This window comes from Podarcis vaucheri (genome assembly GCF_965113315.1).
Source record: "Podarcis vaucheri genome assembly, chromosome: 10".
Lineage (NCBI taxonomy): Eukaryota > Metazoa > Chordata > Lepidosauria > Squamata > Lacertidae > Podarcis > Podarcis vaucheri.
This window is the reverse complement of record NC_138748.1, coordinates 9,011,222-9,036,646: the sequence shown is the minus strand read 5'-3', so window position 1 is coordinate 9,036,646 and position 25,425 is coordinate 9,011,222. Positions and strand designations below refer to the sequence as shown.

Sequence of the window (25,425 nt, the reverse complement as noted above, 5' to 3'; positions counted from 1 at the left end):
CTGGCTCCGATGTCAGTTCCCTGACACATTCCAAATCCTTCAGAAATCCGTAAAATGAAATGCTGACCTGTATCTATGGAGAAATAAGGAATCCCTTCAGGAATGATCCTGAAGCGAAGACTACTAACACCGTCCTCATCATCGGGATCCTTAGCTGTTACATTGGCAACCATGTCTCCTGGTAGACTTTCTTCTAGAATATTGAAAGCTCTTTGTTTCCTGTTGTAGAAAATGAAGCCACAGATGTGAATGTTTGAGCAGCTCTTCCTTGTATAAAAGAGAACTGGCATCTTGGGTTAAAAATATCTAGACTCTAGATTATTGTCTCTTCAGTGTGACCAGTGTGAACTTCATTAGGTGACCTTGAGCCAGTCACTATTTCTCAGCCTAACCTACCTCACAGAGTTGTTGTGAAGATTCATGACCACTTCCTTGAGTGCCTTAGACAAAAAGTATGATAATAAGCTGACCTTGATCTTTCCAGAGACAGGTGGATCCCAGGGCTGCTGCAACAAAAGGCTGTGCAAGCCTTTGGGAGGCAGAAACGCAAGAGGGCATCAGAGGAAGCAGCGAAGGAAAGAGGAACAGAGGCCAGTGTTGCCTGCGGCACCTTTGGCCATCATTCAAGGCACCCCAGGGTGCCATGGAACACTTTAACATGAGAAGCCCACTCCCAAGCTGCATTTATGAAGTGGTTTTACACCGCAAAGTAACTTTTGTGCCACACTAAATGACACACCCACAGAACTATCCCATATGGTATGTCCTAGCATCGTGACCAGACAAAAAAAATTGTTTGGTGAAAATCACTGTCTAGCATGTGTCCCACATGCTAATCATTGTCAATATATGTAAACAGAAATACAGTGGTACCTCTGGTTATGTACTTAATTCATTCCGGAGGTCCGTTCTTAACCTGAAACTGTTCTTAACCTGAAACACCACTTTAGCTAATGGGGCCTCCCGCTGCCGCCATGCCGCTGCCGCATGATTTCTGTTCTCATCCTGAAGCAAAGTTCTTAACCCGAGGTAATATTTCTGGGTTAGCAGAGTCTGTAACCTGAAGCGTATAGAACTGGGTGTCACTTTTCTGATAAAAATAAGAATGCCTCACAGCTGCTTTAAAGTAACAACAACAACAACAACAACAACAACAACAACAAATGAATAATAATAATAATAGTCTAAAACGAGTTAAAACGAGATAAAATAAATTAAAACTCAGTTAAAATTTGTGGAGCTCTGGAGCTGACTGCCTGGCCTGCCGCCATCTTGACCGGAAGCCCGCCTACTGTCAATAATAATAATAATAATAATAATAATAATAATAATATCTAGAAGATTCAGTCTTGAATCTGTTTGACCCTGACATGCTGAACTGAAATAACCTGCCAAATATTGAGCAGAAAACTCAAATTTGTTAATCACTGTGTTGGAACCATCCAAAACACATGGATCATTAACACTGAAAGAGGACAGTTCCAGATGCTTCCTCCGTATTGAAAGAATTCACAGAAGGAGCAGAGGGCGTCTAGTCACATCCACCCACCACCTCACTCCAACCGTTCACACTTTCAGTGGATATCAAAAGGAGTTCTATGTGTGTACAGATGTACATAGGTAGAGCTCCTTCTGATGGTGGTTGAATGTGGTGGCGGTGGCGGTGGTGGTAATGAGGTGATCACAGGCAGGACAGGGCTTAGACTCATCCATCCCAGCTACGCGTGAAGTGGTTTGTGTGAGCTGCCATCCACTTATAAAGCCAAAATACACTGTTTTGATACACCTAGAATTTTTCACTTACATGGTAAAATAAGGTTGTTCATCATTCTTGTTTATGATAGTGACTATCAGAGTCCCACTGGTATTCCGACCAAGGTGGTCTGTTGCCGTAATGTTTAACATATAGCTGTAAAACCAAAACACCCAAAACGTCACATTGTGGGTTCCATACGACAGATCTCTTCTCTGCTAGCAATAATCGATTAAAAAAGCCAAGTTGAGTGCTCATTTAGGGACTACCTACATAATACGTACTCACCTATGTGGATCTTTCTCATAATCAAATACCTTCAAGGAAGAAATGGTTCCAGTTCCAGAAACAGAGAACAGTGGTGATGCTGGGGTCATGGAATACTGAAATAAATGACACAAATTGGGAGATCACAGTAATAATAATAATAATAATAATAATAATAATAATAATTTATTATTTATACCCCGCCCATCTGGCTGGGTTTCCCCAGCCACTCTGGGCGGCTTCCAAAAGAATATTAAAATACTATGATACATCAAACATTAAAAGCTTCCCTAAACAGGGCTGCCTTCAGATGTCTTCTAAAAGTCTGGTAGTTGTTGTTCTCTCTGACATCTGGTGGGAGGGCATTCCACAGGGAGGGCGCCACTACCGAGAAGGCCCTCTGCCTGGTTCCCTGTAACTTGGCTTCTCACAGTGAGAGAACCGCCAGAAGGCCCTCGGAGCTGGACCTCAGTGTCCGGGTAGAACGATGGAGGTGGAGACGCTCCTTCAGGTATACTGGACCGAGGCCGTTTAGGGCTTTAAAGGTCAGCACCAACACTTTGAATTGTGCTCGGAAACGTACTGGGAGCCAATGTAGGTCTTTCAAGTACTGCTTTGTTGTGCAGTATGAATCTGAGAGATGCAAATGGCTAGTGAATTGTGCTCCATTTGGTAACTCACTCCCTGTTTTCTTTACAGGAAATGCTGCAAAGCCATAAGTCCTCCAGCGATTAGCTCTGGAGCCAAGTGAGGATTCCCAGGTAAGATCCTCCCTCTATTGTGGTGGGCAAGTAATCCCTCCCCCACCTGGCCTGATCTCCTTGGCAACGCTTCCCCCAGGTGGGATTGGGCAACTGACTGGGGTAGGCGGAGACCTCCAGGTATCCCACCTGAGGGAAGGCAAAGCCAAGCCTATGCTGAATGGAGCCGCTCCAGATCCAGGGGCTGCACGCGTCCACGCAAAGGTCGCCCCCCGTTTTATGCGGGGAGCGGTCATTCCTCCAGCGATTAGCCTGGACAGTCTCCCCAGGTTATACCCAATCTCTGCCTTTGTCCTACTGCGTTATGCCATCACCTTCATTCTATTATAACCCTGATGATTTTTCACATGCGCAACATCTTATCTTCACACATACTGTACATCACATAAAAACTGTTGTATTAAGCAATATATAAATTATTAAAATAAATACTCTGAACTGTATAGTAAAAAAACCCCCACAACCAATATCAACTTCACACAATCCCACGTGGGATAACTCCTTCTTCCAAGACAGAAACAATAACATCAAACCCTCATGAGATGGGTAGGGAAAGAAGCTAATGCGCTAAGAATTCCAAGGAGCACCAAAACACACCATCCTTTGTAAAAAGGTAAGCAAAGAAGCATGTGGTCCTAATATACAGTTGTGTGACCTGCAAAAACTCATTCTTAGTTGTGTTACTTAGGTAATGTTTGGGTATGGAGTGGAAACAAACTGACTAATAGTTTAGGGTTGCCATACAATCGGTATTTCCCGAACGTATCCGGAATCCAGTGTCTGGGCGGAAATCGGAAAAATGTTTGGGGGAAATCCGGATGTATGGCAGCCCATGTCGGCTGTGCTGTTTTTGCCAATTTTTCATAAAAATAGCTCAACAACTTTGCCAAAAAAGCTTAATAACTTTTCTGTCACTGTTTGAAATATGGCAACCCTATCACAGTTTAAGCAGGCCTTGATGGTATTCTTAAGGGCAATAATGTCTCTCTGTCTGGATTCTGGGAAGTCAGAAAACGCTGACAACGTCTTGGCTGAACTAAGACATGGGCAGGATCCAACCAATTTGTTTCATCAATGCAAGGATTTCCATTTGTGCAACAGAAATTCCCACTCTCACCTTCCATTGCATGCCCCATAAATCAGTTCTGAAATTTCTTCTGGAGGTTCTTCTGCAGGTGTTTACAAAAATGGAAACCAGATAGACTTAAGTGTATCAGAGTAGTTTATCTCCTTAAAAGCCTATTATTATGGGTCATTTCCCCCCCAATCAGAGTAATGCACTATAGACTATACCCAAGCACACCAGCTCATGTTATTTTCCTTACTTGTTCTACGCATCTATTTTACTGTTTGCTTTTCCTCTTTTAATTTTCATCTGTTGTTATAATTTTTCTCATTATAAAATACACTTTATAAAATGAATTTAACAATCTTTTTTAAAAAGAAGACGTTGTTACGTCCCAACACCTGGAAATCTTCCAGCTGCTATCAAGAGGAAAAATTATAAGGTAATGTGGACACATCTGAAAAAATGAACTTTTTTTTTTACTCAGTCTAGTTTTCTGTGTGATATCTTAATCCCCGCCAAACTGAAAACTATCCCTACTCACCAAAGCTGGACTGTGAACACTGTCGCTTTTAATATTGTTCCTCCACCCAGCTTGTCATCACAGTAACTCAGTCAATCAATGTCAAAGACTTCAGTGCTTCAGTGCAATAAGTTTCAGATATGCTGTGTGGCTTTTGATCACTTCTGATTACCGAATTCAGTTGAGAAAAGTTTTAACGGTTGTATTTCCTGGAAAGACTCTCAAGAGGGGAGGGGTTGTGGGCGGGATCCGATCTCTGCCACCCACTCACCTGGCTGGTGCACCACGCCCACGGGCAAGCGCCCAACCAGGCGGCTTGGAGGGGGCGTGGACGGCAGCTTAACTTGCTGCTGCGCCAGCCACGCGGCCTCACTTTCCGCCGTGTTGTATTTCCTAGAACATTATTTTCTAAAATTAAACTCACATTGACTTACCTTAACAGGAGTGGTTACATTAATTTGGTATATGTTTCCACTTGGTGATCCTTCAAATTGGTAGATCATAACAGCTGTGGAGATGAAAGTATAATGTGCATTAAATTAAAGAGGTTATGAAGATATTATGCAAGCATATAGGTACCGTATTTTTCGTCCCATAGGACGCTCCGTCCCATAGGACGCACCTAGTTTTTTGGGGAGAGAAATAAAGGAAAACCTTTTTCCCTTTATTTCCCCCCCAAAAGCAGGTCGGGGAAACCGAACCAGGTCGAGGAACAGCGGGATGGCGGCGCTGCGCCTCCCTGCTGTCCTCCGAGCTTGTGGGGCTGGCCGATGTCTGCCCGGCGCGAGGGGCGCTCTGCTTCAGGGCGCCCCGCTCGCCGGGCAGCAGGCTGCTATCCGCAGCATGGGGAGCCCTGCGGGGAACTCCTGCAGGGCTCCCCACGCTGCGGATGTCTGCCCGAAGCGCCAGGCGGCTGCTTTCAGGGCGCCCGACGCTCTGGGAAGCAGGCTGCTATCTGCAGCCTAGACATCCCTGCGGAACCTCCCGCAGGGCTGCCTAGGCTGCGGATGTCTTCCTGAAGCCTGGAGAGCGAGAGGGGTTGGTGCGCACCGACCCCTCTCGCTCTCCAAGCTTCAGCGAAAGCCTGCATTCGCCCCATAGGACGCACCCAGATTTCCCCTTCATTTTTGGAGGGGAAAAAGTGCGTCCTATAGGGCGAAAAATACGGTAAGTAGGCCTGAACACTTCATGACTTGATGCCTATATAAACCCTGTGCATCTTTCAGATGTAACACAATAAAGGGCTTTTAAAATGCTTGCAAAGCTTGCTGCTTCGTTTAAGAAGTCTGTTAAGCGTTTATGGAAATGCAGCTTTAAGATGCAGTGTAAAGGACACTGGATGTGAAGCTATACTCAAAAATTGCACCCTCCTTGCAGAGTTCTTTCATGTGAAGGATCACTAACAGAACCATCCTATCAGGGCCCAGATTTCAAGGGCCATCATGGTTGGGCACCTGGGGCTTGGAAGGGCCCATCATCACTACCCTTTCCACCTGACCAAGGCTCCTGTGCAGTATTGCAGCTGCCGACTGCCACACTGGGGCCTCCTACTTGGTGCTGCTGCTGCATACTGGGACCAGTAGTCACCCATCTTCCTTGGACATATCCCTGGCTGGTAGCAGCACTCTGATCCCACACACCTCTCTGATCTCTGGTGACCAGCTGCAACCTTAGATAGCCTAAAATACAATGCTCTACATAGATTGCTCAAAATGCACTGCCTGATGAGAAAGATGGCAGGTGATGCCAAGTGTCAGACTGGCTCCCATCTTCATGAGCTGTCGCCGCCCAATGCCTACTGAGAAATGTAGGGGGGGCGATTTGTGGAGGTAGCAGCACAGTACAATGGCAGTGGCACAACGGTGGGTGGCAGCAATGCAGGTCAGCTTGGCTCTGGCCTGGGACCAATCAGCAGTGCCATGCTTGAGGGTCCACCAATGTGCTTTGATGCTGGCCCTGAAGCCCATGCATGTTTACTCAGAAGCAAGCATTGGTTTATTGCACCTCCAGCTGAGAGAGAAAACAGATGCATGTAAGTGTAAAAGAAACTGCTGTACTATGTGCTCGTTCTGATATTTTCCAGTGTTCCAAATGTTACATAAATGCCACCAGTCTCTAGTAAGCATCAGCAGAACTGGAGGGAGGTTCTAACAAGAACATAACATTAAAAAACCCCAATTAATTTAAAGCATGGGGTCCTAGAGTCTAGGTTTGTAGAGTCGGAAGGGACCCTTGAGGATCATCTAGTCTGACTCCCTGCAATGCGGGAATATGCAGCGGGGATCGAACCTGCAGCCTTGGCATTATCAGCTCCATGCTCTAACCAACTGAGCAAATCACAATAGACTATTCTTGTGTGCCTGAAGTGCTCACTGAAAGGATGTGGTCTGATGCATCTGCTTGATTCACTGTTCAGACCTTGCCTAACTTCCAATCAAACTGTTGGCTTAATGCTGGGCAAAACCATGTAGACTGGATGCGTGGAGGAGGAGGACGAGGAAGAGGGAGATCTTACTTGCGCTCTCTTTCATTTTTTACATGGTCATTAGCAATGCAAATTAATTAATTTATTTACTGCTTAATGCAAAAAAGAGGCTTCTAAGCAGTTTGCAAGAATAAAGACCAATTACACAAACACTAAAATATAAATCTCCATAATTAAAATACAAAATAAAACATTTCCCTTAAAACACTAAAATATAAACTTTCATAATTAAAATGTACACTAAAACAATCCCATTAAAACAGCACAGCAATTAAAACAGAAGACTCAGGACAGACATCAAGGGAGTGCCAGATGGGGCCTCCCGTATTTAAACAGAGAGAGCATTCCTTAAGTTTGTACTGTATGCATATATTGTATGCTGTCTCTACCCAATGATTAATTCAGAGTAAGACCATACATGCAAATGTACACAGGCAGTGGCGGAGGAAGCCGCTTGGGCACCTGGAGTGGCAAACATCATGTGCACCCGGGGGTGGGGCGATCTGCCCACGGGGACACGCCGATCCTCCTGGGGGTGCCAGTGCCGCCCATCAATCATGCAAATATGCGCGGTGTGCGGTGTTGGCCGCTGGGGATGCGAGCACTGCCTGGCCCGGGGGCTGCATCCCCGGCGGCCAGTGCCGCCCGCTGGGTGTATTTGCGTGATCAGCAGGTGGATTTTCACGACAATCGGGAAAATCTGCTTGCCGAGGGTGTGAGCGCTGCCACACCGATCCGCCCGGGGGGATTTAGTCACCCCCCAGGCATGACACCCAGAGCGGCCTGCACACACAACCGCGATGCCCCTGTACACTGGTTCCGTACATTCGGAGCTAATCTGTGGGTACAGTTGGCATGACACCTCACCTGCTCCAAATGTTCAAACCACATGGTTTTGGACTATGTGAAAGCGGGTGAAAAACTCCCAATGTGGAGATGCCTTGCTTGCCTTCAGAGAGAATTGCCCAGTGTGTATTTCCATGAACAGGACCAGCACTACCATTAGGCAGAATGAAATGACCACCTCCAGCGGTGGCCCGTACTGCTTCACTGCCTGAGGCAAAACAGGAAGGTGCTGCCCTTCATTAACCACAAACCCCAACATTTGGAACCCACCCCCCCAAAAAAAACCACCTGTGCCAAAGTTTTGAAGTGAAAATCCCACATTTTGAAGCACCTCCCCAAAAAACCTAAGTAAATAATATTCAAAACAGGGGTCATTGGTAGCACCCAAGAACCCAACGTCGTCTAATTCACTCCAAACCACTGCCAAGGTTTGGCAATTATTTTGCAGCGTTTTGCAGGTGGCTTCTGGTGAGATCTCATGAGAACTTGTGAGATCTCACTGGAAGAAGTCACTGGCGTGCGACCCCAGTGATGGCGGGGGACGGGCGCCCCGTAGAATTCTGCCAATCAAGGTGGCTGCTTCAGCCCACTCCATGTGTGAGCTGGCCCTGACCACATCAAGCCAGCAATGGTGGGAGGCCAGCACTGTGAACCCTCTGGCTGGTCCCCTTCTGACCACCCCTTCTTTAGGAGGATAGAGCTGTGTGAGACGCATGGCCTGTTTGGGCCCTCCCCTCAACCCTCTGAAACCTGGCCTGCTGCCATCAGGTGTGCTATCCTGTTACTATCAGCATTGAGATAGCATTCAATTGCCAATCCAATCAGCTTCTGCACAGAGAATGGAGAGATGGTGTTTTAAAATCATTATTGTTCATTATTTCATTTATAGATCATCTTTCCTCCAAGGAACTCAAGGTGGCGTCCGTCGTCTCAGGCAGCAAAATGCCTTGGGTCAGCGATGCCCATGAATCACTGCTTGCAGGTGTGCTCCCTTCCAATCACAAGGCAGATGCAAACCTAGTGGTGCCTTCAGACTGGGACATTGGGGCAGATGTCCAAGGCCCCATTCAACAGAATGAAGAGGGGGGCCACCAGATCAGTGGAAACATTATGGGGGTGAAGGCAGGGGAGATTTTTACTATTACAAGTCTAATAGTAACGTCTTTCAGGTGTAGGTGAAGTCTTCTTCCAGTGGACGTGAGCTATCAGTAGTGTAGTAAACACTCTTTTCATTTCAAGCAAATGACTTACTTTGATATTTCAGATTGCCTAGAAACATTGGAGGTTCAGGTATATCCAGCACTTGGATTGTCAGTATTTGTAGGTCATTGGCCCCAGCTTCGTCATAAGCAAGGATCTGTAATTCAAATCGATGTGGCATAGCTTCATAATCTGGAACAGGGTTTCCAGTGGTAACAACCTAAAATAAAAATGAGTAATTATTAGCAAACATTGGGTTAGACCCAGAATCAGTGAGTTGCAATTAGTTCCTAATGAAATTGATGGTACTCGTGTTAATTATTATTTGATATAAAAATGGAAAGTGTAATGCTGGTGGTCAACAAAAGAGGTTTAAAGACTCTCTCAAGGCAAATCTAAAAAAATGTAGTATAAACACCGACAACTGGGAAACACTGGCCTGCGAGCGCTCCAATTGGAGAACAGCCTTTATCAAAGGTGTCATGGGCTTTGAAGACACTCAAACTCAGGGCAAAAGGGAGAAACATGCTAAGAGGAAGGCATGCTTGGCAAACCCTCACCATGATAAGCTCCCGCCCAGAAACCTATGTCCCCATTGTGGAAGGACGTGTGGATCCAGAATTGGCCTCCACACTTATTTAATTGGGCACTGATTGCATCTAACTTGACCCAGATCTACAGTTATGTGTTTAAATCTCTCTTATAATACAAAATTAGAGCATATAAAAAGAATGTTTCCTTTTATCAAACTCCACAATGTTTCCACTTTCATGAGGGTTTTCTTTTATGGAATAAGTACTTGGTTTACTAAAATTTCTGCCACCTTTTAAAACCACCATTTCCCCCTCTGCTCCCGTCATCCCTGCTCTACAAACTTATGCCATTGTTTAAAAATACCAATTTCACCCTGTCAGTGTGTCTCCCTTCTTGCTCCCATCAGCAGCAGACCTTGGTAACATGGCACCCTATGTAAGGCCAAAAATTGATGCCCCACCCCCACAGCTCTCGAGATGCCTTTCCCAAAGCTGGGTAAGGAAGGTGTCAAGCTTTGGGAAGGAGGCAGGAAGACCCTAGAACCCTGTCAGAGCCCTCACACGTTCTACCCAAAACCCAATGCTTATTAGGCTTTGAGAAGGCGGCAGGTGCCCCTTGTGGGGGAACTGGCTCCACTGCCCTAAACCCACCTCTGCCAGGGCCACTGGTGTTGTGCGACCTGCCTTCTCTTTTTCTCTCCTCCTCTGTTAAGCTGTGGGTGAACATATCAGACGACACAGTGATTCTTCAAACAGCTCTTGTTTATTCACAGGCCAGAACTGAACTGAACTGAACTGAAGGGTTCAGTCAGCCTGCTTATATAGAGCTCCAGTACAACGTAACTGTAACAATTTTCTAAAACTATCCAATCACTGAACATCACTTTCTATCCCTTATTTGCATAACTATCTACAGTATCCCCCTGCTGGCCCAGTACATAACATCCTCCACACCGACTTCATGCAAAATCAGGGTGGTGATGTGGCATTACAAATCCTCTAATGAGGGCTGTGGGATGAGAGCCTTACATTTTTATGTTTATAGGGAAATATATTTAAACAACACTCTACTTTGCACTGGTTTCACTGAGATATTAGATTCAACATTCTATTATTAAAGGGGGAAAAAGTTGTTGATGTTATAACAGTATCCTCCACCACCAGAATCTGACGGGCAAGATTTTGAGACTAAGCAAACATTTACCTGGTACAGAATTGTAGATCTAGAGTTGATATCAAAAGCTTGTGTGAGTGGGTTTGAGTTTATTATTTTAGGATATCCTCTTGCCACTGAAACATTTGGGGTTAAATCAACACTGAAAGTATACACCACAGTACCAGCTGGAGAATTTTCTGTTACATTGGCTGTATCAGGTAAGCCAGAAAAACTCAGTGTTCTTCCCCCTGCAGATTACAGAGAATCAAAGCATATATTGTTCAGAAATATTATTTTTAAGTGCAGATTGGTCAACAACGTACACTTTGTCTTAACAGGATCTTCCCATGAAATAGAAACCACTTTGCTTTCTAACTATATCCATCTGTCTACCTTAAGCTTTATGACTGCAAAAACATTAACCCATTCATAGCACAAAAATGTAGTTTTTCTCAATGCAGAATCATTCATGCTTATGTTCAATATGCTGCTTTCAATCCATATAGATTCTAGATCCTGCTGTCCACAAAAGTGGACATAGTTATTTGATGTGCCTTTGAAAACCATTCCCTTAATTAGGTTACCCACATATTTTCCTCCCTGGAGATGTCCCAGGTGAGTGAAGTGGTGCTTGCAATCTTGGTATATGCCCACCTACAATATCACTGTGCAGGTGTGCACACACACACACACACATTACTGGGACTGCCTACATCTATTTTCAAATGCACACATTGTTGGGTAATACAGAATCAATCTACAATGAGCTTTTATTTTTTGGAATCAGTGAAACCAGTTTATCAATAAGTGCTTTTCAGGGGCAAAAAATATGCAATAGATCTAAATTATATGTGTACTACATAGGGCAGTAAAAATACTCAGTCTCCATTGATTCTAGAATAAAATGTTGTTGTGTGTAACCTAAATGCTGCATCTAGTCAAATGGCCTTTCTAAATAATCTATATCAAACAGCTAATATAATTATAGCAACAATAAAATCAATAACAACAGCAAATAGAGGGGGAATCATGCAATCAATCCCCATGTAAAAGCAAGTCAGTTAGTCATCCCCAATATTTTTTTTAAAAAGAAATTCATTTATAACATTTAAAACACACACACATACACACACACGAGAGAGAGAGAGAGAGAGAGAGAGAGAGGTATGAAGTACTTATCACATTCATTTCCCTCTAGTCTACAGTCAACACTGAGCTGCATTGATCTCACACCCCACATCCTATAACAAGGTCATTCCCAGTAAGTAAGCAATGCATCTGTCTTTGATTCCCATGTTTGCAATTGTGCACTATAAGTCCACAGCAAAACCACTAGGAAGTCACTGTCTAGTTCAGGATGGGCAGAATCTGGATTGCGGTCCTTAGTGTGCCACCGACAAATTTATGGTGAATCACCTAGCACCTGCTGATGTACTTTCAGAGAACACTGGCTGTGGTGGGCCTGCCTTGACCTGATTCAAAAAGGCACTGTCTTATGTCCTTAAGCAAGAATATGAAGTAAAAATATTTTTTACACTGATTAGTTATAGCTTAATTCAAGAAGTGGTCTGCAAGACCTAGCGATTCCGTCTGTGGCTTCACTTCCTTGCCTGTCCCACCGAAAGCAATTAGACTTGAAAACAGCCTCCCAATGGAGGGAGGGGTCACAGTTAGGGAAGAGAGAGTGAACCCCATCAATTAAGCCTTAACTGTTAAAAAGATATTTAGTACATTCCCTTTCATAGAAGAAAATCAAAGAGAGACCCTGAAAGACTGGGCTTTGGTCTACTGATTACCAGAATATTAAAGATTTACTGAGAACAATCAAAATAGTGTTCCGTATTTAATCTATGAATAAAATTATGTCCTTACCATATATTTCTCCTAACAAAAGAAGGAGGCAAAAGCACAGCATGTCCTGAGTCTTTCTTTGAATGTGGCCATCCATGATCAAACTGAGATATCTTTCTCCTAGCCTACTTCAATCTCATTGCTCAATTTCTTCCTTATCATGGAGAAGTGACAAATCAAACAAAGATTCTGCTGTAGCTAGGGCAGTTTCTAAAACATCAGTCTGTTTACCATCTTGTGAATGGCTCACTGATAATAATCCATCACGAAGTTAGTGATCCTCTTAGAGTAGTAATGAAAGGAGGAGGGCAGAAGATTTTAGAAAGTTTACAGGTAGCCAGAATAGATTATCGGTATCTCAATGGCCTCTTTTCAATCTTAAACAACATGGAGAAATTCACATGGCAAAAACTGGGAATGTAAGATATGGTTCTACTAAAACAGGCTTACAGAATCAGTTTTATTTCTGCTTATCATTATTATAGCTTTTAAAAAGACTTTTGATGGTTCTTATAAGCAGTATTTAATGCCAACAGGATAAATAAAACCTATAATATTAATTTGGGGTATTGGAATGTTGGGTAATCTCAGTGCTGAGTTTATGTACTGCTGGTGGCAATGGATTAAAATCAAATTGGCATGGGCAAATGTAATAAATAAGAGAATTTATGGGGGGTTTTGTATATTTTATACCACTGTATCTATTTCTTCTCTTTCTGGGGTATATGAAGGATCTCATAGATGAAGAGAGTGCTTTTGAAAAAAACAGTGGCAGAACAGAGATTCCCCAAAACAAACAAACATGCATACATATATTTGTATTCCACCCTTCCACAATTCAAACCATGCTCAAGGTGGCTGAGAACATGAAAAAATGATTGCTGTTATTTACTGCATATTTTATTTCATAATTTAAAGTAATGGATGTATTTTTTCCCATTTAAACTGTTATACAAATACAGCCTAACTTAATGCCTCTGATCAGTAGTATTAGGCAAGAACCTCAGTGCTTTACAATGTAGGCAGTGGATGGGAAGAGTATTCTAATAGTTCACAGGTCTCATTAACAAGGCTTCCCCTGAAGAATGCTTGGAACTGAGGTTTACTGAAGGTGCTGGGAATTGTAGCTGTTACCAGTAAACTACACTTGCCTCATACCAATCCAGATCAGCGGTCCATTTAGCGCAGTGTTGTTGTTTCCTCATAGGACTAAATCTGAGTGATCAAGTAGAAGTATAGCTTAATTTTAGAATGTAGAATTTAGAATCTAGATCTCTTCTGTTCCTCAAGATTTCCCCCCATTCTTACAACTCTTTCCATATTCTTTGTTGAATCTTAATTCTAGGCTTGGGCTAGAAAGATTGTAGGACTTGAATATAAGGAAGGATCCAACCAGAGAATTTGAAAAGAGGCCGTAGACACAGCTAGACATGCCCTGTAGAAAGGTCAAACGAAGAACTCCAGGGATAGAGCTCTTAGCTTCCTTTCTTAAATGTGAACTTAGAAAATCATGCTGCCTTTAAATTTCCACATGTCTATCTCAGCGCTTCTTCATGGATAAATAAATTTAATAGAGGTAAGTCTTCGCACTATTCACAGAAGGGTTAATTTTTATTATATTCTTGATCAAACTTGACAGTCCAAATCAACCCAGCATATAGCAGGTAACAAGACTTGGTGTTTGTTCTAATCCTGCTGTTCTTTAAATTTATCAGGATGTGTAATCTCTCTTCCTCTCCCCACCAGAACAGACAGTGAAAGGGGAAGTAGCAAAACCGGACATCAGAACTCGCTGTGCAGAATTCTCCCCGACACATGGACCTCATCTGTGCCCTGAGAAGAGATTTATGCTGTGAGCAATTAGATCTGGATTTATCTTGACATACAAGAAAGGCAACTAAACTATTTGGCAGGCTGCAGTACTTACAGTTTATTTACTGACTCGTTTACATACTGCTGTATAATTGCTCAGCCTCCTGAGCTGATGAGATTGGCAAATACACAAATGTCTATTTGAAGTAGCAAATGGCACAAAGGAAACAGAGTTGCTTAAATAGGTTTACAGAAACTGTGAGGTTTCTATGTACAGAAACTCATGCCTAAGTTTTTCAATGATGTTATGTACCCACAAGGGAATAAAATAAAAGCTTGGTCTGACATTAGTAGTGTTGAACAGCATTGTAGCACGGCTGAATTTTTAAATGATGATGATGAAAAAGAAAACAACTTTACAGTGACAGCAGAGATCTGGTTCCCAGAATGTGTTATCTCTTCATTCTTTGGAAAGGAACAGCTTTTCCTGCTTTATTAAGTGGGTTTCCTCCACACATGATCTGAACCCATATCTACTAAGAAGTAAGTCCTTACTCCAAGGTAAATGAGGTCAGGATTACAGCCTATATTTTTTCACTCCCTGCAAAGAAGATTTCATCAGAGGTTTTATAATGGATAAAATGTTCCTAGAATAACAATCAAAAATTATCTCCGGTCTTCCAGGTAAATGATTACACTATGATGTATGAGATTTTGGCAAATGCTGAAGGTGCACTTCCTTTACCTTGGCCTTCAACACCTGAAATGTGTGGTTTTATTCTGAATTTTAACATTGTCACAACCCACTCTGAAACCTGCTCATGAAGAGTGGGTAATAATAATAATATGCATTTTTGTGCATAATTTTTAAAATCTCAAACTGATGTGGGATATGATGCAAACATAAGCTTGGGAAAATGAGGATCTTAGAGAAACTGACCGATTCTTCTATCCCTTGTTGTAAATCAGATTCAGCATGCTACTGACCAGCTGCTGAGGAACAAGACCAGGAGAACTTGATATTTGATCTGATTCACCAGAGCTCTTTTTATGTGTGACTTGATAACTGAGAATGAGCCTTTGGAAAGTGGAAGCATCAAGCCACTGCCAGATGCAGATGGAAAAGTATCTCAGGAACATAAGTCAATGGATGGGCAGAGCAGAAGGCTGACCCGATTCACTAATAGCACAGTGTTGCTTCTGATGGTTCTTGCTTGCTTGAAAGAAAGAAAAGGGTCAAGTCTTATACAAAGCAATGGGGCATTTTCCAGCCTCCACTGCGCCACTTCTCTTCTTAATCTCCGTTTTCTAGAAGATCTGTGCAAGGGTTGAGAAAATGAATCTGTGCTGTTCATGGGGCTGAAGGAGCAGGAAAACTGAGACTGAAGGACCAGTTGACAAAGTGGGGTGTAGACTGGGATCAGCAAGACCATCCCTCTGTTTTACATGGAAGCAATTAGAGCACTTTGTTTATAGTCCTATTTTAATCTTCCACCTTAAGGAGGCTGCCATGACATGTCTGAAAGACGTCCCTGCCTTCTTTGTATGTTCATCACTTTACGGCTTTGTAGCATGCTCTCAAAATATTTACTGAATGATTAATTCTAACAGTGAGTGCTGCTATGGCATTATAGAAGTGTTTGTGATCTCTCAGCCCGCCCTGTAGTAGCACTTGCACAAAAATTCCATCCGACAGGTACATGTCCTTTACTAAATGACCACTGCTTTCCTGAAGCAGTTTCAATATTTACCTAGAGATGGAGCAAGATACTGTTACTCAGGATTATTGAGCAAAACTAAGAGTCAATAATCTCTTCCCGCTATGCAAATCTGTTCCAAGAAAAAGGAATAGTAACTTCAAGAAAGAAAAGTGGAAATACATTATAGCAAATACAACAGAGTTGGAAATCTCTGTGTCTAAATGACATTTTGTAAATCAATCTGTGCTACACATACTGCCAAACTGAAAAAATACACTTTGACACAAGAAGGTGTCAAACCTTCCCAGTAACAGAAGTATGGATATAGTATTGTATTTAGAGAAGGACAAAGAGACTCAAGCTCAAATCCCTCAAAGGTTGACTTAGTTGGGGTGTAGGGGGTATGTTGGGGTAATTTTGGAAGGAATGAGAAACTCAACTAAATGGGGCCCACTCTATTAACTTTTCATTTCTTCTGAAATGAATGAGTAATACAGTGGTGCCTCGCAAGACGAAAATAATTCGTTCCGCGAGTCTTTTCGTCTTGCGATGTTTTTCGTCTTGCAAAGCACGGTCCGTCGCAACTGCGCCTCTTCAAGTGGCTTTAAGAAAAAAGCGCAAGACGTTTTCGTCTTGCGAAGCAAGCCCATAGGGAAATTCGTCTAGCGAAGCAACGCAAAACCGAAAAACCCTTTCGTCTAGCGAGTTTTTCGTCTTGCGAGGCATTCGTCTTGCGGGGCACCACTGTAAATGTTATGAATGGGCACTGGTTTCAGTGTATGTGTGAGAAAGAGATTGTATCCTCAGCAGCCCCCCCCCCATTGCCTCTACACTAGTCTCTTGGCAGATAGGAGGCACTGCTGGTCACTTTCTATCCTTGTCCCCAATGTAAATCGTTCTTCCTCCCTTGTTCCTCATGTAGATCTTCACTCACCCCTTCTTCCCTGGTGGAGAAGCACCATTTTGTGGTTCGCCTCAGGTGCTAAACTGTTTTGTGCTGGCCATGGTGAGGTTCATGCTATTTCTGACACAAACATTATTTTTGTATAGGAACATGTGTGTGTGTGTGTGTGTGTGTGTGTGTGTGTAGAGGATTGGCCCCACAATTGTAGAATATAAACATTAATCCTTTGTCAAACTGCCAAAGAGAGAAAGTCTAGTTAGGGCACAAATTTACGCTGAAGCTCCATTAAACAAAATGGGTATTTGTTGCTTTAAACACACAGCTCTTTCATAGAAAAACTGAACTGAGACACCATCATACCTTCAAAAAAATAAGATACTTGCACAAATAGAGAAAGTGACATTTTTGTGACAATTGGGCTCTGAAACATATTTATAAGCAAGTGGTGGGCTTTTGAATAATCATGCTTAGGACCATGCCTTGTGTTGTTTTGCACATGTTTTTCATTTTCCCTTATTATTAATAAGAATCCCTGAAGGGAAACTGCAGGAATCCAATTCTTAACCTGATTATGAAAAAAAGTGTGTGTGTGGGGGGGAATCACCATTGAGGGACTCCATAATAGATAGATTCAATGATGTGATATATTCCATGGGGTCATCAACACAGCACCTGAAAATCCGTTTTCTATTTTCAATTTGTCCTCTGCTGACCTCTGCAGGTCTGCTGTACCTGATCATTTTGTACACAACAAAACTGGGGCTGTGCATCTCTGTCACACAACTCTAGAGGAAATTAGAACTAGGTTGCCTTGTTGTTGTTTAGTCGTTTAGTCGTGTCCGACTCTTCGTGACCCCCTGGACCAGAGCACGCCAGGCACTCCTGTCTTCCACTGCCTCCCGCAATTTGGTCAAACTCATGTTCGAAGCTTCGAAAACACTGTCCAACCATCTCGTATTCTGTCGTCCCCTTCTCCTTGTGCCCTCAATCTTTCCCAACATCAGGGTCTCTTCCAGGGAGTCTTCTCTTCTCATGAGGTGGCCAAAGTATTGGAGCCTCAGCTTCAGGATCTGTCCTTCCAGTGAGCACTCAGGGCTGATTTCCTTAAGAATGGAGAGGTTTGAACTTCTTGCAGTCTATGGGACTCTCAAGAGTCTCCTCCAGCACCATCATTCAAAAGCATCAATTCTTCAGCGATCAACCTTCTTTACGGTCCAGCTCTCACTTCCATACATCACTACTGGGAAAACCATAGTTTTAACTATACGGACATTTGTTGGCAAGGTGATGTCTCTGCTTTTTAAGATGCTGTCTAGGGCTCTCATTGCTTTTCTCCCAAGAAGCAGGCATCTTTTAATTTCATGACTGCTGTCACCATCTGCAGTAATCATGGAGCCCAAGAAAGTAAAATCTCTCACTGCCTCCATTTCTTCCCCTTCTAGTTGCCAGGAGATGATGGGACGAGTAGCCATGATCTTTGTTTTTTTTATGTTGAGCTTCAAACCATATTTTGCGCTCTCCTCTTTCACCCTCATTAAAAGGTTCTTTAATTCCTCCTCATTTTCTGCCATTGAGGCTGTGTCATCTGCATATCTGAGGTTGTTGATATTTCTTCCGGCAATCTTAATTCCGGCTTGGGATTCATCCAGCCCAGCTTTTCGCATGATGAATTCTGCATATAAGTTAAATAAACAGGGAGACAATATGTCATACTCCTTTCCCAATTTTGAACCAATCAGTTGTTCCATATCCAGTTCTAACTGTAGCTTCTAGTCCCACACAGAGATTTCTCAGGAGACAGATGAGGTGATCAGGCACTCCCATTTCGTTAAGAACTTGCCATAGTTTGCTGTGGTTGACACAGTCAAAGGCTTTGGCATAGTCAATGAGAGCTAGGGAATATCGCCATCTAGTGTTATAAGGAATTCTCACTTCCTAGGCAAAGAGAATTGTGCAATTCTGCTACATATCACATTAGCATTGCAGCACAAATATCTTGCTGTGGAGAGAAGGAAGGTGCTGGAGGAGAAAGCATAAAATCCCAAGACACACTTCTGATCTCTTAATAACAGGGAAGCCAGAGAATATTCAGAACCTTTAGAGCTTTCAATGAGTGAGGATATAACAAGGCAGGTGCAGATTCCTGTGCTTGTTCATTCCCTGCTTCTATCATCCACCTATCCATATGAGCTGGAGGAAATATGTAGGCGAAAGAACACCTGCCTTGACTGCTCCTGCCTTGTGAGACGTTCACCCCCCCACACCCTTCCATCACATTATAAGGACATCTTACAATAACATATAAAAAACACAATAAAATAAGCTTAAAAAGTATAAAAGCAGCAGAAAAACAAAATGTGGAGCCATAATGCAGGTCAACCAAAGTTAAAACACCTGGGAAACAATGAAGTATTTGCCTGGCATGGGACCAAATTAGAGTGGGTACCCACTAAACCTCTCTGAGGGAAGCATTTGAAAGCTGGGGTACCATTCTGAAAATGCCTTTTCCATGTAACCACCCACTGTACCTTAGACAGTGAGGAAACCACAAAGAAGAACCTCAGACTGGTGACTCAAAGTATGGACAGACACATGAGAAGAGAGGCAATCCCTCATTTATATGGGTATTCACCAGCTTTGAATCGGGCAACTCTTTTTAACCAAACTACAAGAGTATTGTGTTTGCTATTTCAGTTTTTACTGAAGTGCTGCAGTCAAGGTCATCAGCATAATTATCCTTGATCTTAGTGCCGGTGCTATCATTAGGCTGTGTAGGCAGCTGCCTAGGGCACAGACCTCAGAGGGGCACAGTTTGATACCGATTAGGTTTTTATAGCTTATAAATTTCTGGTAATATTTTACTTTATTTAATATTCTGAATGCAGTTTCACAAAGCTCAAACTTATAAAAACTAACATGTTGCAAAAGGGACTAGGTGGCTTGGCAACTATATCAGTTGAACATGCCCAAGTATCAGCACTTGACCTGAAGGTATTTGTGACAAAATTTACAAAGGAAAAGGCCGCAAAGTGAGAATTTGATGGGCCTGAAATTGAAACTTTTAAGCAATTTAAATTTTAACATCACAAATCACAAGATTATTCGAACTTATTTGTGTGCCAAAACATTTTATTTTGCATTTGAGAAAGATATTCAAAGTCTGTTGTACAGGCAACAACCATTTCTCGCGTGGGGTTTCTGTTCCCGACCCCCGCTTGTGTCGACAGAGTGCATGTGAGTGCACATAAGCCTGCCCCACCCTTATTCTTCCCTCTTCCGGGTCCCTATGCATTGGTGATCATCTGTCAACTGGACATGCCTAAAATGGTCACCAGGGACGTGGGTGGCACTGTGGGTTAAACTACAGAGCCTAGGACTTGCTGATCAGAAGGTCGGCAGTTCGAATCCCCGCGATGGGGTGAGCTCCCGTTGCTTGGTCCCTGCTCCTGCCAACCTAGGAGTTTGAAAGCACATCAAAGTGCAATAAATAAATAGGTACTGCTCTGGTGGGAAGGTAAATGGCATTTCCGTGCGCTGCTCTGGTTCGCCAGAAGCGGCTTAGTCATGCTGGTCACATGACCCGGAAGCTGTACGCCAGCTCCCTCAGCCAATAAAGCAAGATGAGTGCTGCAACCCCAGAGTCGGCCACGACTGGACCTAATGGTCAGGGGTCCCTTTCCCCTTTACCTTTAAAATGGTCACCACTTCTGTTACTTATTCTTGCAATTTAGAATAAATTCAGAAGTTTCAAGTTTTGTGCTTTTCATTGTTTTCTACAGTTAGTTTTTAAAAAACTGGAGTTAGCTTTTCTTTGGAGGAGTGCAAATAGTTAGTCTTGCCTAGGGTGCAAAATAGCCTGGTACTGGCACTGCTTGATGTCCATATTACGGATGAGAGGCTGAAGTCAACAAGTCTTGTTCATGGCACAGTCTGACAATGTACACATTAGTGGCTTGAAACACAGTAAGGTCGTTCCCCCCCCCCCCAGTGTTTCAAGTCACATTTTTACGTTGCTCAACAGCAGAGAGGGAGGGGGGTGTATTCACCTGATGCACATGACCTGATTTGTTTCCCTGAGCTAAACTCTAATTCAATGAAGCTGTCATCTACACTTGTGCAACAACTGCCTGAAATGTACACATCTCAGCTTAACCAACGCTTATTTTTTCAATTTGGATGGAAGCTGGTCTAAGGAAAAGCACATCAAACAGGAGTATTTCTCAAGAAGCTATAGCAGGCATAGGCAAACTCGGCCCTCCAGATGTTTTTGGGACTACAACTCCCACCATCCCTAGCTAACAGGACCAGTGGTCAGGGATGATGGGAGTTGTAGTCCAAAAACATCTGGAGGGCCATGTTTGCCTGTGCCTGAGCTATAGAATATGGCAAACATCATGTGTACTTTGCTGGAGCCAGAGTAAACAATGATGTGTACAGAGTCTCTGTTTACGGTTGAGCTGAGATTTTAACTAGGGTTTTCAAGCTCATCATCTTAACTGCTACAACTTATAAGCATGTTCTGGCCTGAACATGTCCTCTCCCCACATTTTATCATGGACTAGGGCAATTATGCTTCAAAGACTTTTCCTTTCAGTTTTTAAAGAATTCCTACCTCCTGTGAGAGTTGGGCTAATAGGACTGGGGGTTTTCCTGGTTCTTCCTGCACATTGTATACCACCAGCCATTCCTTTTGGGGAGTCAATATGGTTTTATACTTTACTAGAAATGTGGTTGTCAACCTTCCCTAAGACTCAGGAAATGGTAGCAGACAAATAATACTAATTCCTGAGTACGCCTCATACTGATTTTAAAGAGACAATAGATTATCTTCCTGCAGAATTACATCTGTGCTCTTGTTATAAACTGTTCATTTTATCAGGACTGAAGACTGAAAGCCAGCTCCACTACCAACCCCTCTGATTCCTTGCAAAGCAAAACAGGTGTCAAAAATGGTTGCGTGTTTGCACTTTGTTCATTTACTGAATCCACTAAGAAAAGCTTTGGGCAGGAAACAGCATCCAATTTTGAAAAGGTAAACTATCTCCAGTCTGCCATGCCTGAAGGCAAAACTAAAATCACAGCTTGTTCTTATTAGAATGCTACAGCTGTAGTGCACAGTCTGAGCAGGGACTCCACACAGTGTTAGCTCATTTTAATAGGGCAGCGATTAAGTTTCACACTGCTAGGGTAAGAAAAGGCAGAGTGTCTCTGTCAGGCTCCAGCTGACCTCAGCTTCAGCAAAACCTGAAATGTTTGTATGTGACTAAAATATCTAATTGATTGCACTCAGGAAACATCATATATGTCACAGAAAGACTTGTTTTATATTGAAATCATAGTCTGTATTAACAAAGGCAAATTCAGATATTGGCAAGTTGAGAGAAATCATGTTTTCCTACCACAGCTTTAGCCTGGAGACAAGGAGCTGAAGGGAGAAAGAGGGTTTGCTGCCAGTGCTGTGCATATTCACCCCACCTTTGCCTTTAGTAAACAAGACTTGCAGTTTCTGCAATGTTTCAAAGCCCTGTGAGCAGAAACCAAAGCAAAAGAAATATGAATGTGCATATTAAAAGTAATATGGAATGGACATTGTCCTACAACTATATTTTTCTGCAGAACATTTTTTTCCATTTAAAAAAGCTACAGTTTTATTTAAAAAAATTGTGCTTTAACAAATGGATAAAATGCCAGGCAAACTGATTAATTTCAAATTAGCCTTTTTTGTGATTAGCATTAGGAAACATAGCACACAGTGTCTATTTTAAAATTTAAAAGCACTCATAATCCAAATCACATCCCAGCTCCTCACCCACACAAACATATGAAGCATCAATAGAGATGATAGAAGTGGCAAATAGCCCCTTGTGCTGGTGGGGCAAATAAAGGGAAGGAAATGCCAAAGTGGCAGTGGCAACTTCCTGTAGGAAGTGTTTATCCAGACCTTGTTTCCTGATGGACATTGCCAAGCACTCTGAAAGTGTTGCCTGGAAGATAACTGAGTGTTAAGGAAATTTTCCAAAATGCTTAAGCAGCAGGCAGTTAATCAGATAAGATTATGCAGTTCTTTATTTATTTCTCTGTACTGTCCCTGCTAAATTTGTTGTCGTTTTCAAATGCCGTATTGGTCAAACAGCAAATAAATAAAGCAGGAAAACAACAACAACAACAAAAGGTGTGTTAAGCTGCATATGAAATTAGCCAGATCCTTCAGCAAATACAGCAAGAAAAGAGTTGTCACAACTAAATGCATAGCCAATGCAATTTAGTATGTCTCTCATCTCCTCTGCTTCCTTCAAGTCCCGCAAAATCAAGATATAAATGTCCATTCAAAAGGCGTATCCATTCAAAAGCTATAGTCCCAAAGTATTTGTCAGCAGAACAGCCAAACTCATATCTGTGTTTCTGTTCCACATGATGAAAAGTTTCAATAAATGTGTGCCATAGGATAAAATCTGTCTGGAGTTTTCTTGCCTGAGTCTTTCTCTCAGACACTAATATATCCCATGCACTGCAATATCACAAGTCTAAATCCAAACCCTCCAGTATCTTCCATTTTTGTGCAATGGCCAGGTGAGAAGGTTATGCATGGGGGAAATGGAAGAAGGTGGGGGCGAGGAAAGACAGCAGTCGAAGAGGAGTAAATATTTAACATGGGTATATAGACTTGGGGAAAGTAACTTCAGAAAATCAGTCTCCAGGAGAGAAATTGTATACAAATAAGGAAAGCCCAGTATGGAAGAGACAGGGCTCAGATGCAGTCCAGCAGTGGTTAACGGAAAATGTAGTAGGAGCAAAAGTTGCCGCAAACTAAAATATTAGTTTCCATTCCCAAAAGCTGGTAAATCCCACTGCTCTTTGCTTCTGAAGATAAAACTCACAAAAACAAAACAAAACCAACACAGCTTTTCCTTCCAGTACATTTTAATCAGCAGGCCCCGACTGATTTTCAGTATCACTGAGAAAATAAATTATCTCAAACCAAATCTGCAAGAGACTCCAGTCAGTAAACCACCAAAAATTCACCAGGCTCCACCCATAGCAGGTCAAACCCCACCCCTTCCTCTCCCTGTTGACCTGGTGCTTCCTATGTAAACATTGCTGCAGTCTAATTCTCAACACCCCCTTCATGGATCACTGCCTTGCCGTGGCGAAGGGGCTTGAAGAACTCAGAGAAGCTATGAACTACGCCGAGCAGGGCACACAAGATGAACAGGTCATAGTGGAGAGTTTTGACCAAACGTGATCCACCTGGAGTAGGAATCGGCAAGCCACTCCAGTATCCCTGCCAAGAAAACTCCATGGACAAAGACAACAGGCATATAAAAGTTATGACACTGGAAGATGAGCCCCTCAGGTCGGAAGGTGTCCAACATGCTACTGGGGAAGAGCGGAGGACAAGTACAAGTAGATCCAGAGCTGATGAAGCGGCTGGGCCAAAGCCGAAAGGACGCTCAGTTGTGGATATGCATGGAAGCGAAAGGAAAGTCCAATGCTGTAAAGAAAAATATTGCATAGGAACCTGGAATGTAAGAACCATGAACCTGGGTAAGTTGGATGTGGTCAAAAATGAGATGGCAAGAATAAATATTGACATCCTGGGCATCAGTGAGCTAAAATGGACAGGAATGGGCAAATTCAGTTCGGATGACTACCATATCTACTACTGTGGGCAAGAAACCCGTAAGAGAAATGGAGTGGCCCTCATAGTCAACAAAAGAGTGGCGAAAACTGTACTAGGATGCAGTCTCAAAAATGATAGAATGATCTCGATACGAATCCAAGGCAGACCTTTTAACATCACAGTAATCCAAGTTTATGCACCAACTACTGGTGCTGAAGAAACTGAAATTGACCAGTTCTATGAAGACTTACAAAACCTTATCGAAGTGACACCAAAGAAGGATGTTCTGCTCATTATAGGGGATTGGAATGCTAAAGTAGGGAATCAAGAGATAAAAGGAACAACTGGCAAGTTTGGCCTCGGAGATCAAAACGAAGCAGGGCAAAGGCTAATAGAGTTCTGTCAAGAGAACAAGCTGGTCATCACAAACACGCTTTTCCAACAACACAAGAGACGACTCTACACATGGACATCCCCAGATGGGCAACATCGAAATCAGATTGATTATATTCTCTGCAGCCAAAGATGGAGAAGCTCTATACAGTCAGCAAAAACAAGACCTGGAGCTGACTGTGGCTCAGATCATCAGCTCCTTATAGCAAAATTCAAGCTTAAACTGAAGAAAGTAGGAAAAACCACTGGACAGGTAAGATACAATCTAAACCAAATCCCTTATGAATACACAGTGGAAGTGAGGAACAGGTTTAAGGATTTAGACTTGCTGGACAGAGTGCCTGAAGAACTATGGATGGAGGCTCGCAACATTATACAGGAGGCAGCAACTAAAACCATCCCAATGAAAAAGAAATGCAAGAAAGCAAAGTGGCTGTCCAACGAGGCCTTACAAATAGCGGAGGAGAGAAGGCAAGCAAAATGCGAGGGAGATAGTGAAAGATACAGGAAATTGAATGCAGATTTCCAAAGAACAGCAAGGAGAGACAAGAAGG

The 25,425-nt window shown here is 42.8% G+C and overlaps 1 protein-coding gene across 1 annotated transcript in view; it reads right to left on the bottom strand.

The window, feature by feature from the left end:
* CDHR3 (cadherin related family member 3) overlaps nucleotides 1-12,938 on the bottom strand; it is a 29,671-nt gene extending 16,733 nt beyond the window's left edge. Inside the window, exons 1-7 of the mRNA XM_082239572.1 lie at nucleotides 12,463-12,938; nucleotides 10,639-10,838; nucleotides 8,953-9,121; nucleotides 4,805-4,878; nucleotides 2,042-2,136; nucleotides 1,805-1,909; nucleotides 68-219 (exon numbers count right to left, since the gene is read on the bottom strand). Of these exons, the coding sequence (XP_082095698.1) occupies nucleotides 68-219; nucleotides 1,805-1,909; nucleotides 2,042-2,136; nucleotides 4,805-4,878; nucleotides 8,953-9,121; nucleotides 10,639-10,838; nucleotides 12,463-12,538 (871 nt within the window). The 5' untranslated portion in view covers nucleotides 12,539-12,938. The remainder of the gene's footprint in view (nucleotides 1-67; nucleotides 220-1,804; nucleotides 1,910-2,041; nucleotides 2,137-4,804; nucleotides 4,879-8,952; nucleotides 9,122-10,638; nucleotides 10,839-12,462) is intronic.
* Between the last annotated feature and the right edge of the window lie 12,487 nt (nucleotides 12,939-25,425).